The sequence below is a fragment of the Eurytemora carolleeae genome, unplaced genomic scaffold (genome assembly GCF_000591075.1).
Source record: "Eurytemora carolleeae unplaced genomic scaffold, Eaff_2.0 scaffold1771, whole genome shotgun sequence".
Classification (NCBI taxonomy): Eukaryota; Metazoa; Arthropoda; class Copepoda; order Calanoida; family Temoridae; genus Eurytemora; species Eurytemora carolleeae.
Window position 1 is genome coordinate 19453 of NW_019397681.1, and position 22107 is coordinate 41559.

At 32.9% G+C, this 22107-nt stretch overlaps 1 protein-coding gene across 1 annotated transcript; it reads right to left on the reverse strand.

Moving 5' to 3' along the window:
• Positions 1–1074: 1074 nt before the first annotated feature.
• On the reverse strand, positions 1075–13795 carry LOC111715469 (carboxypeptidase M). The gene is made up of 15 exons (XM_023490792.1): positions 13722–13795; positions 12765–12843; positions 12027–12098; positions 10943–11046; positions 9913–10026; positions 9067–9159; positions 8900–8947; positions 7843–7928; positions 6523–6583; positions 5787–5867; positions 5213–5287; positions 5096–5149; positions 4719–4786; positions 3961–4025; positions 1075–1244 (listed from the first exon to the last, which is right to left on the reverse strand). Exons 2-15 carry the CDS (start codon positions 12840–12842, stop codon positions 1119–1121), a joined length of 1125 nt encoding a protein of 374 aa, XP_023346560.1. The 5' UTR covers position 12843; positions 13722–13795; the 3' UTR covers positions 1075–1118.
• Between the last annotated feature and the right edge of the window lie 8312 nt (positions 13796–22107).

Consider the following 22107-nt stretch of genomic DNA (forward strand, 5'->3'; position numbering starts at 1 on the left):
ACTGTTTAAACAGAGAAACCGCAAAAGTAAAGCTATTTCTTAAAAACACTTTATACTCAGTAGTCGATACTGATCAAGAAGGTCTGGTAGTCTCCAGAATATTTCTCTCTAGGTCGGTTTCCGCAGCATCGGTAATACGTTCATAATGTCAGTTCTCTCTCTATCTCTCTCTACCAATTGCTCCTTTCCTCTTCTGTTCTCCTGATACAATTTTCCTCTCTAGTCCCTGACAGTTTCATGTCCCTCCCCGCCGTCCGTCCCTGTTGACTGATTCCGACCCTGTCCTACCCTCCTCCCCCACCCTGTACTCCTAACCCAACTATACCGACCGTAATACGTCCGATACAGTCCGACCAAACCTCACTCACTCACTTTATTGCATGCACCCTCCCAACCTCTCTACTCACCACACTCACCGTGTCTAACAGTCGCAATTCCGCCGATCCAGGCCGTTTAAATTACGTACCCGCTTTTCTCGCATTTCCGTGCTGATGATACCCGTACCCGTACCATACCCGCCCCGCCTTTTACCCAGCGCACCTTAAAAATTATGTCCGCCCTGTCCCGAACTCTTATACCCGACCAATCCACCACTCTTTTTATATATTTTTTGAAGCACTTTAAAAACGCATTTTTTATTAGTTCATATTTTTTTATATTTCTATATTTTATGTATTTTGGATTTGCTTATCTATCTATCATCTTTCTATTTTTCTATCTTTCTATTTATATACATCTAATTATCTATCTATTTATCTATCTATCCATCTATATATCTATCTATATCTATCTATTTGATAATTTGTCTATCTATCATCTTTAATTTTTTTATACATACATATCTATACTATAGCTATATATATATCAGTTGAAACGCAACAATCTTCTTATAACATTTTATTCATAAACAAATTGTTTCATGCTTTTATGCAATCATCAGTAAGAATGATTTGGGAATTTTTCACAGATATGTAAATATATATATATATATAGATATACCAATCTAGCTATCTATATATCTATCTATAACTTAATATTTCAAACATTCCAATTTTGAAATAATTATAAAAATTCTTCTATTTTCCCAACAATTTTTTATTTTATTTTCTCTCACAGATCTACAACTGAAAGTTAACAATGGCAACTCCAGGTTTAACATTGACAGTGACCGGCTCGCTAGATGAGCCTCCTTGCTGAGCCATTAGAGTATAGGTGCCTGGAGACAGAACCCTCCAGTATTCTCCCTAAATAAAGATCAAATTTGATAGTTTATAGTACAGTGAAAACCATAAAAAAGTAAAATATGAAGACGACTAGTAGACTTAACTTACGATTTTAAATAGTGCAAGGAAATTTTCTTTCGTATTTCGCAAACTTTTTCGCGAAAATGAAAAAGGAATTGAAAATGAGGCGAAATTCGGCGAAAAAGAATTTTTCAAAAAGAAAAACCGTCTAAAACTAATAACTATAGTGTTGCTACTGCAACAATTAATTGCCCTTTAAACGTTTTACTATGTGAGATCTCTGCCCATGCGAGTTCAAATTAGAAGTTTTATTAATATCTATCTGTCCACGTATACGTTTACCTAAATCCAGCCAGCCATTGTTAAATCTATACCTCCTTACGGCCTCTATTTTGTGCTTATAGGATTTAGAGTTCAGTTTAGGAACTTGGGGTATTTTTTTTGTCCTATTTTTAAAAAATATTTTCGTGAGATTAGTACACTTTTAGCAACATTTTTTGTTCGCGAAAATTTGGCATATTTTTGCAAAGAAGATAAACGCGAAATTTCGCGGAAAGCGAAATTTGTCAATTATTTTTACGATACGAATACGAAAAATGCGAAAATTTTCAATTTCTCTGGAAACCCTGCATGAAAGAGATTCATTTGCCTTAGGTGTTTCAGTTTTTTTTCGGCCCAGAAGGATTCTGAACCCACCCCACTAAAAAGAAAAAAAAATTAAGCCCCCCACTGGACAAATTGATGAACACGCCCCTGGTCTAATTAAATGATATTTACATTGTATTTAAAATGTATATTTTACATTGTATAATTTGGGAACTTGAGTTCCTTGTTTTAAAATTGCAACTAATATTATGCAAGATTTACACATTCGTTGTTTTTCATTTCATTTCATTTTCAAAAGTTTGTTTAAAATATTGCTTGTTTTGTAAAAAAAACGTTGCTTTAAAGGGAGTGTTAGCGAAAAATGAAAGGGGGTATAGGCTTAATGCGATAAAAAAGCGCTTATGATCGCTACTAATCTTACTTCTATCTGTTGCGTCTATAAGGAGAAAATTGTTAAAGACGTTTCATCCCGAATAACTTGGCGTCCATACAAATTCAGAAAATTGCAACATACGACTTAGACCGTAAAAAAATTAATTTAATTTCAAACAAATTATTCAGATATTACAACCTATAGTCATCGATTATCTTTCGCCACATTTGTATATATTTGATATTTCATACTAGTTTTGATTTTTAAAAAAAATAATATTTAGCTTACAACTCAGATCATAACAATTAAAACATATTATGAAAAATCAACTATATATAAATGTGGCGAAAGATAATCGATGACTATAGGTTGTAATATCTGAATGATTTGTTTGAAATTAAATTGATTTTTTTTACGGTCTAAGTCGTATGTTGCAATTTTCTCAATTTGTATGGTCGCTTCGTTCTTAGGTATGAGACTTTAACAATTTTCTCCTGATAGACGCAATAGACAGAAGTAAGATTAGTAGCAATCAAAAGCGCTTTTTATCGTATTGAGCCTATACCCCCTTTCATTTTTCGCGAACACTCCCTTTAAAATCTTTCGAAAAGTTTGTTTGTTCAATAAAAAACGTAAATTTTTTTCAAGTTAGTTCAAACGATTTCAAATCATTCATTCTTTTTTCATTCCTCTTAAAGGGAGTAAACTGAGTATGCAATTATAGAAAATCTTTTAGGATTCATTTCAGACAAATAAAACATTTCCACAATGTATAATTACTGAGTTTGAGTAAAAAAGTCGATGTTCAAAATCATAAGTTTGTGTGGGTACGTTTTCAGGATCGGTTTAAAAAAAATATTAAATAACGACTACAAAAAAATGTAAAAATTATTCAGTAAACCAATGTTATGTTTGGGAACATAATTCTCAAAAGAAATTTGTCAATAAATCAATGTTAGACTCAATTATTTGATTTTCATTATCATATTGAATTTGTTATTTGCTATAAATTTGTCCGCAGAAATTCTTCAAATGTTGACTGTTAAATAAAAATTCCAGAAAATCTGCAGAAAATCTTCGTGAATAATGAGAGATTATAAAAATTAATAATTGAATAGGGAAGCCTATGCACACTTGGAACCTTGAGAACCTTTCGTTGCCCGGGGATCATTGCTTTGGAAATACATATCCCTCCTCTACATAAATATCCCTATCACTACATATAATGATGCCCATCTCTAAATATAATGATGCCCATCTCTACATATGATGACCATCTCTACATATAATGATGCCTATTTCTATATATAATGATGCCCATCTTTAAATATAATGATGCCCATCTCTACATATGATGCCCATCTCTACATATAATGATGCCTATCTAACTTAAATTTCTCTCTACAGAACTCATGTACACCACAAGTACTCAATGACATAAGAACAGCCAATGTTCACAACCGACCTAGTTAATCTATATAATAGGAATATCTTTAAAACATCTCTGTACATTTATATCTTTCAAGATGAAAAATGTCGTCTTTTACGCAATCTATCTTTATCTATGATCTCTACATATAATGATGCACATTTCTACATATAATGATGCCCATCTCTACATATGATGCCCGTCTCTACATATAATGATACCTATCTCTACATATAATGATGCCCATCTCTATATATAATGAAGACTTAATTAAAGTTTAGTCCTGGACACAATGCATAAAAACTAACCTGGTTTGTTGTTTTAACTGACTTCCCTCTATTAACAACTACAACGGCTCCAGGTACAGGATTTCCTAAATATTTTTTATTTAAAAATATATTTTTACTAAAAAGGTTACCTTTAAATGTTTTTATAAAAGATAATGATAAATAATTAAGCCTTAACAGGCTGGGGGGGGGGGCGTTTGGCGCCCCGCCCCTGTGGTTTTTTGTTCTAGCACTCTCACGTTTGACACTATCACCGTGAAATTTTTTGACTTTTAATGAATAGTAATTTAAAGGATTTTTTGTTAAAAGATATTTCTTATTTATTTATTGGGAAGGGCAACGCCCCCCCCCCCCGGCTCTACATAGATTCAGACCCCCCGGCCAGGGTTAAGATTTTTTGTATTTGTCGAAAACTGCTCTTTTGTCAACCTTTGCAATTTAGAGATTTAAGTATTTGAGGTCTTTTACTCTATTTTTTATAGATTTTGATTGATAGATCGATACAGCCTGGATGTACTTGGTTCTGGTTAGTTTTACGGCTGTCACATGTATTTTTTTATTAAATTATATTATAATATATATATAGTATTGCACCTAAAGTGCAGTGGAGGAGGAAGTACACCTTATGAAAAGAAAGGAAAAGTCCAATAAGGTCATTTTCCGTCTGATTAAATAAGAAAATAAGTGGAAAATGACCCTACTTTCTTTTTTTACATGGTTCCTCACAAAAGATAAGATTGCAAAGACGATTGTAAAGAATCACTGAATTTCGTCTTTACCTCTTGAATCCATGACTACTCCCTTGACTCCGGTGTGAACTTGCTCCAAATATGCAATCAGAGCATTCCTAAATGATAATTCACATCTGTAATCTATCTATCTATATACTTTGCTTGTCTGTACGTTTGTATCCAATAAATGTCAAAACGGCTGAACCGATCGGGCCCAAATTTTGTGTGGGACATTACCTGGATGCTCAGAATTACAAAAAGGTGTCTCATAAAATCTTAGATTATTGTAAAATGTTCAAAATCCATTGAAACGAAATTTTGAATCCGCAAAGTTTGTTTTAATTGTTTTATCAAAGCCAAGCATAAAATTAAAAACCCAACTATTTTTTAAAGATATTTTTTTTGTTTAAACAAACTTAAACAACCTGTTATCTAGCCAGTGACTTACAAGTGTAGCAGCAGGTGGATATTTACAGCATCTATAATTAAAAAAATAAATAAAAATTTATAAAGAGTAAAACTGGTTTTTTTTTTTTACTTACGTTAGTTCAACTGTAATTTCCAAAGCATTTGAATGTACATAGTTATAGTCCTGCATTCCCCCCGGTACATCATACCTAGAGTATATGTACGCTGTTTAGGAATCATACCTTGAGTATATGTACACTGTTTAGGAATCATACCTAGAGTATATGTACTCTGTTTAGGAATCATACCTAGAGTATCTAGAGTATATGTACTCTGTTTAGGAATCATACCTAGAGTATATGTACTCTGTTTAGGAATCATACCTAGAGTATATGTACTCTGTTTAGGAATCATACCTAGAGTATAAGTATACTGAAATTGAGAAATCATACCTAGAGTGTATGTACACTGTTTAGGAATCATACCTAGAGTATATGTACGCTGTTTAGGAATCATACCTAGACTCTAGAGTATATGTACTCTGTTTAGGAATCATACCTAGAGTATATGTACTCTGTTTAGGAATCATACCTAGAGTATATGTACTCTGTTTAGGAATCATACCTGGAGTATATGTACTCTGTTTAGGAATCATACCTAGAGTAAATGTACTCTGTTTAGGAANTATTATTATTATATTATTATTACCATCTTGCTCCGTTTGTTATTCCATTAGGAAAGTTATCAGTTGGCTCGCATTTGATATTGCTGGACATGGTTCTATGGTTCCTGTGATATAATTTTATTTAGCACATGATCTTAATACCTAATAAGGCGACATTCAAAGGAATTGAGTCTTTGTCACAAAATATGATTATAATCCCTTTATCTTTGCAACCCAATATCGTAGAGCTTAGATCAAATAAACCAGGCTTGAACGATCAAAGATTGCCACCATCAGGTTGCTAACATATAGGGATTAGACAATTTAGGTTTGTGGCAAAGACTAAATTCTTTTTCGGAGATTGTAGCTTGATAGTTATCCTTGGTGGACGGGATATCGAAGAGGAATTTGTTAAATCCTTAGGATTACAAAAGATAAGGGTGTATATAGTGTATATATACTGCTTGATCCAGAGTTAAAGTTTAAGCGACGCAAAACCTTTAGTACATAAATTACAACTGTAGTTTGGTTTCAAGGTTCCTATGACACTGTGATCTTACCAGGCTACATATGTTGCATAAAGCGTGCTGGGTCGACTTTACAGACTGGACAGTACGGCTGAATGCATATACAGTACACGTTGTACCGGCTCGGATCATGCAACTTTAATAGTGGGGTGATGGTTTGATTAATTGATGTAACCGTCTGGAGAACATGTCGTTAAACAATCATTAGCTCATATATTCTTCCTATTTTAGTTTATTATGGGGACCACTGTACCTGGCATAAACAGTAGCAAGATACTTGAAGGTTGGATCATCTGGGGAGGCAGAGTATTTCCCTAAATACAGGGTGTCCCAATAAACATGGAAATTAGGCGACGACCTAGATTTTGTATTCGATTTTCGAAAGTTGATAATTATGACGAAGATTGTATAAAAATAAAGATTATACGTTTTTTAACCATTCCAAAATGTAGTCTACCTTCTTTGAATCTTTAAATTTGACAATAAAAAAAAATGAACAGTCGTGACTTAATTTCCATGTTTATTGGGACACCCTGTAGAACAGGAGAAAATTAAGCGTGGGAGGGGACACATTGAAACTAGGGCTGGGCATGATCAGCTGGGTTAATTCCGGTAAACTTTGGTTACTTAGCTCAGAAAAGAATGTTTGTCTTGTTAACGATATTTTCCATTATTTTTAAAAAGTCACCGTTCATGATCTCAATAGTATTAACGTCGTTAACGATATTTTAGAAATCGTTAATTTCCTATAAGATTTCTACGAAATTTTAAATTGAAAAATTATTGAAAATCGCTATTGTGTTAAAACATACCCGTTCCTTCCATTTTTCAATCGTTAATTCTAATTTCAAGAACAGCTATTACCGTTCGTTAACTGTTTAAAAATCAGCGGTTTTTTATTTCTGTTAATATTAAAAACTTCTGTTTTGTTAACGGAACCTTGCCCATTCCTACTTGAAACTAGAACAAATAAGTAAAAATACTTGTTCTAAAGGAATTATAAAAAGTTATACAAAAATTAAGCATTTTTTTCATGACCCTGTGAAAAGCTGCAATTCGAATATGTACTAATCTGAATCGATACAAAGATGATTTTCAAATCTACATATATATATTTGGTTTATCTGTTTTTTTTTGTATCCAATAAACGTCAAAACGACTGAACCGATCGGGCCCAAATTTTTTGTGGGATCTCGCGTGACCCCAGGAAAGTTTTATCAATGATTAAAATTTAAAAGATTTGTGTTTAAAAGTATTTTATTTTGTAAACATTTTTTTATCTTGAAAATCTGCAAATCTTTTTATTAAATCCGCAAATTTTTTTTTTGCTTTTCAATGTTACAATGAGAACAATTGAAATAGAAGATGGGCGCAAAGCGCCCTAAAATCCTAGTCAAATAAAAAAGGTAAGTGAAGATAAACATGCGATAAAAGGAAGTATAAAAATAAAATAAAAATAAAATAAAAAATAAAAATAAAACATGAATAACATGTGATAAAAGGAAGGTTAAAAGATAAAATAAAAAATGAAAGCATGAAAATATGAAAGGAAAAATGAATGAATAAATGAAACCTGACTGATGGCTAGGACTATCATCAAAAGGATAGCTTGCGACTACTGCTCCGCCGTGAAGATTGGCCGAGAGTACAAAGGGTTTGCTAAACAGAAATAAAAGATAAATTTATCTGAGGCGCAACTGGGGTATTGTAACGGGAGGGGGAGGGGATCAGATGTAGTTTGAAATAGGTGGTTTAATTAAGCAAATGACTGACAAAAAATCTTTCTTGAAGATACTCTCCACCTATTTAAAAAACACACACTTCATACTTTCATTTTGTAAATAGGAGGAGTGCATAAATTGTGGATTTGATTTTGTACAAATAAACTTATTTTGGTGAACCGACCCTTTCGAGTTTTGTAAAATTTGGTACCTGATAATATTAGGCATATTGTATAAACAATGAATTATAAAATTATACTTTCATTCTTGCATTTAGTTAGGATTCTAAAGATTTGTACACAATTTCTGGAAATTTTAAATGTCGTCGTTGTTTTATTTAAAATTTCAATGGCTGAATTGTTTCTTAGTCCAAAAATAAAAATGGTAATTTTCTAGAGAACTATTTTTGGACCCCCACGTGTGATCCTGTACGTTAAGATGGCAAAGCTCGATTCACAACGGTACCCTTGACATGTACCTGTATTTAATCAGTTTTCAAAATTAATCATGTTATTCGGTATGAGACGTCTTTAACAATTTTCTTCTTATAGACGCAACAGATAGAAGTAAGATTAGTAGCGATCAAAAGCGCTTTTTTATCGCATTAAGCCTATACCCCCTTTCATTTTTCGCGAACACTCCCTTTAAACAGTTAAGTTTATTTGATGTTTTCATTAAGCAAAACGTTTTTCTATCAAAATTTAATTAAAATATCAATTTTTTCTTGAAATGATATTTTAAACTTATATTCTTTGATCTAACATTATTCTTAGATTGAAATATCTAAGGGTTGCAACATTGTGTTGGGATTAGAAAATCAGAGTTTGTGGCAAAAACTCAATTTCTTTATATTCCACAATTTAATGGGTCCCACCGTATCTTTTTGGTTTATACTATTTTTCTAATTACCTAAAAATCCAGGCCATTGCAGCAGTAGTCTCTTTTTCTCTACCAAAGCTAAAAAAAACATTTTGTATTTTTTAACAAATCCATTAAATCATGAAAATACAAGAAACAAAAATGAAATTCTGAAATGAAGAATCTTTGATTTGAATTTTAGATATTTTTTTTCCTACCTGAGTGCCCTGAAATTACTGGTGCGAGGTTCGTCAAATTGCCGTGGAAAGTTCCGGTTCAGATCCACGCCATTTGCATTTCCTCGCCCGGAACTAAGAACAGGAAGTATAACAGATTTAAGAGGACTATTTAAGCGTAATTTCAAGTGACCCACCATGGAAAGATGGAAATGCCCGATTTACAATGGTACCTTGATCTTTGTCCGATCAAATATGAATTAGAACACCATGTTTTTGTTTTTGAAAACTGTTTGTTTTCCCTTGTGGTTTCTCTGCAAAAATGACTTGCGCATTTCTTGCTTATCAAAAAGGTTGGAGAAATTATCAGAATCAAACACTCTTTTTTCGAGTAAGAAAAACGACGTTATCTTCCAAATTTCTGATCAGATTAAGGTTCCAAGGGTACAGTTGTAAATCTGGTGTTTCCATCTTTGCATGGAGGGTCACTTGAATTTACAATTACAGTTCTTTCAAATCATTTGATTCAATTCGAAATGATACATATTTCTTACTTTAGTATTTGATTTGTAGAATATCATCTTTTTTTATGTAACAAAGTAAAAGCATGCTGCGCAAACAGTATTGGATTAAAGAATTTTGTGTTCATCTTATCCTACATTGTCAGAAACACAATTCTGCTCTACAATGGATGAACAATTAGCCATTTAAAAATAAGACAAAAACTGACTATATGATATTTGGATATCATTTCCTCTTTGTTTCATTTCCTTAATTGAAGTAATTTTGAAAAACAGATCAAAACTTGACTAAATTAATTTTTTTTTGTATCAACTCTGACATATCTTATCTTAAATCAGTTTGACTTGTGTTGTTTTTAACCATTACCTTGTTCCGCAGTTTCCTTCTCTAGCCTCAGCAAATCCGTCCGGGTTGAGGGAGGGGAGAAGAAATATCTCCGTGTTGTTTATTAGACTGGTGATCCTCTGGTCAAACCCATACCTAGAGAGATAGTAAATACGGATGTTTAAAGGGATAGAAAATGACAAACAAAGGATTTAAATCTTTGCCACAAACACCAGTTTTCTAATCTTGTATTTTTGCAACCTGATGATGTGAACCTTTGATATTTCAAACTTTATTATTTGATCTAACAGAATTCATAAGTTGAAATATCTAAGGAATCAAAAAGTTTCTGCGGACTACTTCTCTTCTAATTAAGTACTCTCCTAGGTATAAAAGTATCTATAGACGACCTACCTGCTAAGTAAGTACTCTGCTAAGTAAATAAGCATCTGTAGACTACCTTCCTGCTAAGGAAGTACTTTGCTAGGTATATAAGTATCTATAGACTACCTACTTGCTAAGTAAGTGCTCTGCTAAGTATATACGTATCTATAGACTACCTACCTGCTAAGTAAGTACTCTGCTAGGTATATAACTACCTATAGACTACCTACCTACTAAGTAAGTTAGTACGCTGCTAGGTATATAAGTATCTATAGACTACCTACCTACTAAGTAAGTACTCTGCTAGGTATATAAGTATCTATAGACTACCTACCTGCTAAGTAAGTACTCTGCTAGGTATAAAAATATCTATAGACTACCTACCTGCTAAGTAAGTACTCTGCTAGGTATATAAGTATCTATAGACTACCTACCTACTAAGTAAGTTAGTACGGTGCTAGGTATATAAGCAACTAAAGACTACCTACCTGCTAAGTAAGTACTCTGCTAGGGATATAAGCATCTATAGACTACCTACCTGCTAAGTAAGTACTCTGCTAGGTATATAAGCGTCTATAGACTACGTACCTGCTAAGTAAGTACTCTGCTAGGGATATAAGCATCTATAGACTACCTACTTGCTAAGTAAGTACTCTGCTAGGTATATAAGCATCTATAGACTATCTACCTGCTAAGTAAGTACTCTGCTAGGTATATAAGCATCTGCCGACTCACTGCTTCATCTCCATGCATATTTCCAACATATTTAACCATAGGTTCAAGAAAACTTCTCTAAAAAAAGATTTTTTATTTATAATAAATTGCAGACAGGAATACAGTCTACAGGGGTCGGTGAGTATGTTTTGCGCATTTTAGCGAAATAATCCAATCTGATGATAAATGCTCAGAAGCCAGAACTTTAGTGTCATGAATCTCAGAATCAAGAATTGATCTCCATCTTGAGCAGACTAGCGGATTAAGTTAGGTCCACTTCCTGATCATGGGTGGTTAATGATCATACCCTGCAAGGGATAACACAAATTGAGGATCAATCATGGGTTTCCAATACAAAATTGCGCAATAATAGCGCAAACTTGTTCTGTAGGTGGCTTACTTATCTGTTAAAATTGGAAGGATGAGACTGCAGAGACTACTGTATACAGAATATATATATATGGTCTGTTTCCTTACATTCATGATTCCCTACAATTGTAACTGTGTTTCTTTCTTTAAGAAATCAGTAAATAAGCCAATAAAAGACTTTAACTAACATTTTAAAACACTATGAAAATGATAGAAACAGTTATGGGGGGGGGGTCACATCACAACATTTAACTGAGCAATAAAGTTTGCTTATTGTATGAAGCTTGAATTGATCTAAATTTTAATAAACAAATACCGTACTTCAGTGCATTCCCCCATTCAAAGGTTTGTTGTAAACATCCTTATGGTGGCTTAAACGTACATTATATACTTCCTGCCGACCTATTGCTAGACCCGATTTCTCATATGTTACCGTACAATCTATGCCTAATCAAACGTACATTGCCACCCCCTTTACTGCGCATGGACACCCTAATTGTTGAAGAGTTTAATATTTTAAAATTATTTTCTTCGAATTTTATGTTTTATTTATTCATTTTCTTTTTAAAGTACCAGTTTTTGTGCTATACATATATAGTTTGCATATTGTACATAGACATGTCTGTACATCATAGAGAATACTAGACTCCGACCTTCTGTACACAATAGAGTATACATATTGTACATACCTGGTTTACGTTTTCACTTATTTTGATGTACACTAGACTCCGACCTTCCACGGATTTTCCAATAGCACCAACCTTTAAAAAAAGTCCAAAATAGTTTTAAAACAAAACAAAAAACTTACTCTTTATTGTAAAAAAAAATTAGAGCCGGATCATACACCCTGTACACCCTGGAGTACACCCTGTACACCCTGTAGTACACCCTGTAGTATACCATGTTGTACACAATGTAGTACACCCTGTAATACACCCAGTAGTACACCCTTTAGTACATCCTGTAGTACACCCTGTAGTACACCCTGCAGTACACCTTGTATTACACCCTGTATTACACCTTGTTGTACACCCTGTAGTACATCCTGTAGTACACCCTTTACACCCTGTAGTACACCCAGTACACCCTATAGTACACCTTGTAGTACACTCTGTATAACACCCTGTAGTACACCCTATAGTACACCCTGTAGTACACACTGTAGTACACCCTGTAGAACACCCTATAGTACACCCTAAAGTACACCCAGTACATCCTGTAGAACACACTGTAGAACACCCAGTAGAACACCCTATAGTAAACCCTGTAGGTAGTACACCCTTAAGTACACCCAGTACACCCTGTAGAACACCCTGTAGAACACCCTGTAGAACACCCTATAGAACACCCTATAGTACACCCTGTAGTACACACTGTAGTACACCCTGTAGAACACCCTATAGTACACCCTATAGTACACCCTGTACCTTGGCTAGACTAGGATAGTTCCTCTGAAGCTGCATCAACCTGTCCACCATCTCTCGTTGGTTTTCATACTCACACATTCTAAATGTTAAAGGAACTGTTAGCTTAATTTCATGTGACCCTCCATTTATAAAGTGGAATATCCGATACCCTTTAAGCCGTTATCTGATCAAATATGTGGAAGATATTGTCGTTTTTATAACTTGAAAGTGTTTAATTCTGACAATTGTGACCTAGTTTTTGCCTCAACTCATATTTGTAGAGAAACCAAAAAAAACAGTTTTCTAAAAGAAAAAACATGGATATCTAATTCATGCTTGACAAGACAAAGATGTCAGGCTACTGTTGTGAATAGGACACGCCACTTTGTTGTCTACAGTCCCTTTAAACAAACCCCAACAAAACATTCTTTCTCTTACTTAGTAAAAAACCAGCTTTCTAAAAATGCCTCAAATTTGGATTTTGACGTATTTTGGTTGGTTTTATAATTCTAGGTTGAGTTGGTTCACTTTTATACAAAATAGTTTTTAAGGAGAAATTGGGTTACAAAGCTATATTATTCTATAACGAAAACTTCTAATTTTCAAAGCTTATTGAATACACTTAAAAAGTTCGCAATCAATTTCGCACCTTTAAGAAAGTGTGAACACACTATCATTATTATTATTATTATTATAAAGATTTACATACATTATTTATTATACTTATAGTTTATCTTTAGTGAGGATTCGTTTATTATTTTTAACTACTTGTTTTCTATCTAAAGTAAAACTTTTTTGTCCAACATTTTAATGACTTCCTTGTTCTATTCTTCTAAGTTGCGTGTCATGTCATATTTATAAATGTGATTATCTGTTTCTAATTCTTCATGAAAAAACACATTTGGAAAATTCATCATCAACTTATAATAAATTTTGTTTGACAAATTTTTTACTTTTTTTATTTTTCAAGGGGTTTACCGTATTTGATCAACTATGCAGCTACTAGACTGTGATCTCTGTCTAAACAAAAGAGAAAATTGATAAATTTTTGTTTTTTTACATTGATTCTAATTTGTCTGAGAGTAAATGACATTCCTTTTTAAAGAGGGGATTCAATGATAAACCCGAGGGCTTGCGGATTTTGCGGATTTTTTTTTTGCCTTTGTAAATTTTCTAAGTATCTTTCAATGAAAATATCCCGGCGGGATTAAATGAAAATTGTTGCAAACCAAAAAACCCGCTTTTTATAAAGGAATGTTTTTTTACTTGTTTTCTTTATTTGCGTTTACCTACAAATGATAATAACAAAAGAAGTCGCATTTTTCTCTGAAATTTTGTTAATCATGAAGTTAATCATTGAGTACAATAAGAACATTCATGGATTACATCATTAAGTTAATCGTGAATCACATCATGGAGTACACCATGGAGTACATTATGGAGTACATCATGAACTACATCATGGAGTATATCATGGAGTACATCATGGAGTACATTATGAAGCATATCATGAAGTACATCATGGAGTACATATTATAAGATATATCATGGAGTACATTATGGAGTACATCATGGAGTACATCATGAAGAACATCATGGAGTACATACTGAAATACATCATGGAGTACATCATGGAGCATATAATGAAGTACATCATGAATAACATTATAGATGAAATCATGTCGAGTCCATCATGGAGTACATCATGGCGAAACATTTTTATGTTGACAAAATAAAATCGTAAAATGAAAACTGATCCTTTAACTGTGACGTCAGTTGTTTAAATAACAATATTGTTTTTATTACTGAGCTGAGTAAACTGTAAACAAGGATGACTAACAACAAAACACAAGCTTGGGTTTCATGATGTTTCAATATTTGATCTTGGGTAAATAGAAACCTAAAACCTACAAGGTGTCAAAATATTCACATCTTCTGAAATATATCTCAAAACAAGATTTGCTGGGGTAATAATAATTTATTTTTCAAAGGACTTTAAGCGTTAACTCAAGAAGCCCTTCTATGCAAATATTGCGAGGTCCAATTCACAAAGGTACCCTTATAAGCTTTGTCTGATCAAGCATGAATTAAATATGTATGTTTACAACTTTGAAAACTGATTGTTTTTAATTTTGGTTTCTTTACAAAAGTGACTTCCGCATTTCTACAAGAGAAAAACATTTAGAGTTAATTAGAAAAAAAACATTTTAAAACCTAGAAAAACGAAAATATCTTCCTCTTTATTGATCAGATAAATGTTTCAAGAATACCGTTGTGAATCGGGCGTTGTCATCTTTGCATGAAGGGTCACTTGATTTTACTCTTACAGTCCCTTTAGTAGTGTTCATTATGTGACAACTTGGCAACATCCGCGACTTAAAATCAACACAGCATGACAATACAATAATTGAAGCAGTGCACTTCATTAGGGATGGATCGTTTCTACTTTTTTGAAAACGATCGTTTCGTTTTGAAAACAACCAAGAAAAAACGAAACGATAGTTTTTTAAATATAATTTTTTTTAAACTGTCGTTTTCAAAAACGATCGTTTTTCGTTATAAAAAATATAGTTTTTTAAAAACAACTATCGTTTAAAAAACGATAGCTTTCCTTTTTTTCTAAACGGTCGATTTTAAACACGATCATTTTTAAAACGATCATTTTTGAAAACGACCCTTCGTTAACGACCGTTGACAACGTTAATATGTCTTTACAAGATATATTATTTCTACATTTCCTGCTATTTCTTTGCTGCATAAAATACGTAAGTACGCAAGTAATATATTACATTCAAAGAGGATCACAATTTAAAATCGTTATTTTTCTGTATACAAATTATGGATAAATGCATCATTAAAGTCCAGAAAGATTCGAAGGGTTTCTATCTAAACCAGATATTTTTTTATTACGACAACATAATCTTGCCTTAATTAGTTTAGCGTGACGCCAGCTTTGTTTTCAGTTTGTATTTAACTCCTAAACTAGCGTGCAAGGATTAATCCTATAATTTGGTTATAGTTATTAAAACCAAATATACATGAAAACTTTTAAACCTTGAGAAACGACAATGACAGTTTCAAGGGTTGTTTACTTTTTTGGGTGACTAATTATAACAGGTTTTTATTGTAAACAATAACAAATTTTGTCACCAAACAATGTATACTAAATATTTTTTTTAGAAACCATTAAATCTTTTCTGATTGGGTTACGTCATATTTTTAAATGTAGAATTTGAATCTAATTAAGACGTATTATAAGATTAAAAAGGATTTGAAAAACGTTCAAGCATGGCAAAACCTTGACAAAAATATTAGACTCTAAAGGAACTATTTTTAAATCATCATATTATTATTTTTTAATTATTAATTTGATAGATGTATACCTTCCAGATATTAAGTTTACACCACACTGAGTTGGTAACTCAAAAATTCAAAAAAGCGTGTTGGTTTATTACATATAAAAATTAACTAACTGTTTAAATTTAAAATTGATTAAAACTTGCTGCAGCTGTTTTAAAAGTTTTAAAAGCTTGATATATCTAGAAATATATATATTTGTAGTTTTACCACGTAAAAACATATTCTCAAAACAAATTTTTTTCGTTACGTCTTACCCTTTTTTTGGGAATTCTTATTGCTAATAAAAATGCTATGCGCTGCTAAAAACAATAAAAAAACAATGTAGTGAGACCCATCCATATGTGGAACAATAAGACCACCTTAAATCAATCTTTGTGTGTATTTGATATTATTAAAGTGAAAATGATAGGTTTATATTTACCAGTGCCTAAAAATTCAATTTTAAAGTGAAATTGATCTGTGCAAAGTGCACACTGCAAAATTGTATTATTTTATCTTCATTTAGGGAAATTACATTGTCTGTTTCTTTACATTTATAATTCACCCAATGGTAATTTTTTTTTCTTTGCGCAATCATTAAAAAGGCTATCAGGCAAAAAACTTAATTCAATCTTGGAATAGTTGTAGTTTCGGGAATATTCAGTTATAGTATTTTTAGGTCAGCACAGAACTGGGCATGACTGAATATCTAAGTTTAGTTATGTTCGATCAGGGCGGAATATCCAAGTAGTAAATTAAGCAATGACCGAATATTAAAAAAGTTTAGCAATGACCGAATATTCAAATGCAGTAATGTTTGGTCAGGATTAGGGTTTTCAGCGAAAGAAAGGAAGTAAAAACGATGCGGAATTTCGCGAAAAAAAGTATGCGACAATTTCGCAATTTTTCGCATTTTATGTTTTTTGTTCGAGAAACATAATATTTTCGCAATTTTTTTTTTACTAACGGAATGCCAAATCATCGGCGGAATTTTCGCGAACAATTTCCCCATATCGCTGGAAACCCTAGTCAGGACGGAATACCCAAGTGTACTAAATAAACCGTATTGTCATTCCAAACTAATATTTGCTGTATCAAATGCATTTCTCAAATACAGGATTCCCGGACCCACCACAGCATGAACAAATAATCAGTGTCCCAAAAAAGTTTAAAAGGCCCAATTTTTTGTTTCTTTATTCTTTTAATTTCAAATGTGTCCGATTAAACTAACATACATTTGCACTAAAGTCAGAGCAGGTTTCTATTACGATTGAACATTAGTGCAAATGAACACAAATCGAGCTTTACTGTGTTCAATTGGACTAAAATTTTATTTTCCTGCTGCAGGAATTATTAGTACAAATGATCATTAGTGAAATTGATCTGGAATACTTAAAATATTTGTTCAAACGAACTAGTTTTTTTTCTGTAATTATTAGTGCAATTGAACGATAGTACAAAATTACAAAATAACTATTAAAATAAATTACAAAATAAGTCCAATGAAGCTAATTAATAAAATGAGCCAATTTCCGCTAGAATTTAAAAAGATATGTTATCCACGTGCTCAACAAATCTTCGTACTATAGTGCGAATGAACGTTAGTCCAAATGAACGTTAGTAGGAATAAACGTTAGTAGGAATGAACGTGAGTAGGAATGAACGTTATTCCGAATGAACGTTAGTCCGAATGAACGTTAGTCCGAATGAACGTTAGTCCGAATGAACGTTCGTCCGAATGAACGTTAGTCCGAATGAACGTTAGTCCAAATGAACGTTAGTCCGAATAAAGGTTAGTCCGAATGAACGTCAGTCCGAATGAAAGTTACTACGAATGTACGTTAGTACGAATGTACGTTAGTACGAATGTACGTTAGTCCGATCAATCATTATAGTGCTAACGATATTTTAACCCATTTAAAGCATTTAAATGCCTGCTTGACTACAGTGCTCTTTAGCTTGGAATTAGAAGTAAGGAAGATAAAAACTCTTTCCTAACTTCCTTCATTGTCTAAGCTACATAAAGCCGCTAATTAATATATGAACAGAGATTCTCAATTCGAAACTATTAATGTTTAGATAGACAAACAAAGATTGCTCAATCATTTTAATCAGACACTTTTTTAAAGGGTACCATTGTAAACTTACGAGTATACTTTTAGGAGTTACATTTCCTTGAGCCACCCTGTTCTATTGTTTAAAAGTTAAGTTTAAAATAACACACATGTACCCTTTAACTTTCATGATTAATAGAAGGAACGATTTTTACTCAAATATATCTACTAGACATAGTAGACACAATTTTTCATTTTAAACTTTTAACTTCATTTTACACTTTGCGGATCCTTGACAATTTTTAACTTGAGCCACACAGTAAAGTTAAAATAGATTTCCTTGAAACGGACTGATCCACCCAGGATCCACCCTTTATATACAGGGTGTCTCATATCAAATTAGACCGCGTCAATGGAATCTATGTAAGAAAATCCCGGGAAAAAAGTTTCTGGAAAAAAAACCTGGAAATAAAAACTTTAGAAAAAAAGTCCGAATTTTTTCAAGTCCGTGGAGAAAATGTCACTGGAAATAAAGTCTTGTGTTTTGGATTCATGAGACTTTTTTTCCTATAATAGTAAAATAGTAGTAATAGGGTGCTGCCAATAATAGTATGGGTGCTGCCAATAATAGTATGGGTGCTGCCAATAGTAGTAATAGGGTGCTGCCAATAATAGTATGGGGTGCTGCCAATAATAGTATGGGAGCTGCCAATAGTAGTAATAGGGTGCTGCCAATAATAGTATGGGTGCTGCCAATAATAGTATGGGTGCTGCCAATAATAGTATGGGAGCTGCCAATAGTAGTAATAGGGTGCTGCCAATAATAGTATGGGTGCTGCCAATAATAGTATGGGTGCTGCCAATAGTAGTAAGGGANGGGGTGCTGTCAATAACAGTATGTGGTGCTGCCAATAATAGTATAGGGTGCTGCCAATAATAGTATGGGGGGCTGCCAATAAAGTCTCAGGAAAAAAGTCCTGAAGAAAATAAATCCGAGGAAAAGAAAAACTTGGAAAAAAAGTCCTAAGTCTCGGGAAATTTGAATTCAGTAATTTAAGTCTGCGGAAAAAAAGTTCTAAGAAAAGTTGTGTATGAAATCCCCCGTACAAGTGTACTATGTACATCATATACAAGGCTAGTTTTATTCTTATTCTCCTTAATTCTCGTTAATTCTTCTAAAATCTTCTCTAGTTCTCCTCAAGGTGTAGCATATGAAGAATTTGAATATGAAACGGAGTTGAACAATTTTTCATAAAATAAGATGTTGAGATAAGAGATACATATCTGTCAGGAGTAGTTTAAGTGTACCTAACGGCTAAGGATTTTGGGGACAAGTCAGAAAAATTAAGAAGAATGAATTATTTTGAAAAATTTAATAATGCTAAAAGAATTTTTAATAATATGATATGGGACGCTCTGTAGGTAAAAGGTAAAAGGTAAGGTTGTAAGAGAATTTTGTACTCAGAATACACAAAATTCTTTAATTCACAATGAACTCAGTTTCGGTGGCTGTACGCATGTATAGTGGTTGTTTGTCAACAAAAGCATCTGAAACTGGACTTGAACCGAAACATTAAATTGAAGTATTTAAGATAGGGAATAAGACAAGGGAAATATATGAATAAAAAGATCTGCATTAATTAAAAAAAGGCCCCCCCCCTCTAACTGCCCTCTTTGTCTGTCCAGTTCCTCCACCACCCTCTAATGTCGAAACTGTAGATATTGTTTCGACATTATTAGCCTAATTATAGTATTTGTAAACAGACCGCTAAACCAGTTTTTAGCCCCCGAACCCGAGTTAATTATGTATTCCAGAAATCTTTTTTGTACACTAAATAAATTCTTTTATGGCCCACCCTTGGTTTAGAGAAACACTTTCACTTGAGACACCCTTTCACTTTGTGTCACTTTTACAACACGACACCCTGTATGGTTTAAAGAAATCATATTTTCCAGAGACACCCTGTAAGGTTCAGGTTTTCAACCATGACGCCTCTGTGAGGGTTAAAGATAAACTGAGCAAGGTTTGACTGAAACCTGACTAGTGTGCTGTATAGTGTATATATTTAATATATATATATATAGACAACCAGGATTAAAGGGACTGTTTACATTTAGAAATAGGATTTTTTCCTTTTTACGTGTATTTGATTTAGATACATAGCAACTAGTTTGACCAGTAGCTTGACAATGAAATTTTTTAGTGGAATGGGCCAGTGCTGTGTAACTATGCAATTGCTGTGAGTTTTTAATTTCATAGGACTTACCATAATCATAACTTTAGCCTAACAGTCGTCTTCCTATTCCATATTTTTATACATCCCACTGAATAATATGATTTAATCTCTATGACACACATTTCATTTTTTCTACATTCAATTTTTCCTTTCATCGAGAGTTTTTTTAAGTATAACAATATCTTTATATTTAAGTAACTTGTTTTAAAATCTAAACAATCCCTTTAGAATTTAGACAAAATGATATACAATTCTACACAACATGTTATGGCGTATAACATGTATTGTCAATCTGCGTATATGTTTTACGTTTCCTGATTTCAGATCATTCTACAGATACCACACAGAATCAGATCATTCTACAGATACCACACAGATTCAGATCATTCTACAGATACCACACAGATTCAGATCATTCTACAGATACCACACAGATTCAGATCATTCTACAGATACCACACAGATTCAGGGTATTCTGCAGATACCACAGAGATTCAGATTATTCTACAGATCTAACACAGATTCAAATTATTCTACTGATATCACACAGATTCAGATTATTATACAAATACAACACAGATTCAGATTATTCTACAGATACCACACAGATTCGTATTATTCTACAGATACCACACAGATTCAGGGTATTCTGCAGATACCACACAAATTCAGGGTATTCTACAGATACCACACAGATTCAGGGTATTCTGCAGATACCACACAGATTCAGGGTATTCTGCAGATACCACACAGATTCAGGGTATTCTGCAGATACCACACAGATTCAGGGTATTCTGCAGATACCACACAGATTCAGGGTATTCTGCAGATACCACACAGATTCAGGGTATTCTGCAGATACCACACAGATTCAGGGTATTCTGCAGATACCACACAGATTCAGGNATTCAGAAGTTTCTACAAATACCACACAGATTCAGATGTTTTTACAAATACCACACAGATTCAGATGTTTCTACAAAAACCACACAGATTCAGATGTTTCTACAGATACCACACAGGTTCAGATTGTTCTACAATTACCACACATATTCAGATGTTTCTACAAATACCACACAGATTCAGATGTTTCTACAAATACCACACAGATTTAGATGTTACTAAAAATATCACACAGATTCAGATTATTCTACAGATATAATACAGATTCAGATTATTCTACAGATATAACACAGATTCAGATTAGTATACAGATATCACACAGATTCAGATGTTTCTTTATAAAGATTACACACAGATTCAGATTATTCTACAGATTCAAATTATTCTGCAGATACCACACAGATTCAGATTATTCTACAGATATTACACAAATTCATGTTATTCTACAGATACCACACAGATTCAGATTATTCTACAGAAACCACACAGATTCAAATTATTCTACAGATACCACACAGATTCAGATTATTCTACAGATACCACACAGATTCAGATTATTCTACAGATACCACACAGATTCAGATTATTCTACAGATATCAAACAAATTCAAATTATTTTTCAGATATCAAACAGCTTCAGATTATTCTACAGATACCATACAGATTCAGATTATTCTGCAGATATGATACAGATTCAGATAATTCTACAGATATAATACGGATTCAGATTATTCTACAGATCTAACACAGATTCAAATTATTCTACAGATATAATACAGATATAGTATACAAATTCATATTATTCTACAGATACCACACAGATTCAGATTA

Bases quoted from the DNA above. Each gene is read 5' to 3' on its own strand.
- LOC111715469 (XM_023490792.1), bottom strand. From the start codon at position 12,842: ATGTGTGAGTATGAAAACCAACGAGAGATGGTGGACAGGTTGATGCAG. The intron at 10,027-10,942 runs GTAGATAGTCTA...CTATCTCTCTAG, and splicing joins GCAGAGTACTTACTTAGCAG to GTATGGGTTTGACCAGAGGA. The intron at 9,160-9,912 runs GTAATGGTTAAA...TCCTGTTCTTAG, and splicing joins GAAGGAAACTGCGGAACAAG to TTCCGGGCGAGGAAATGCAA.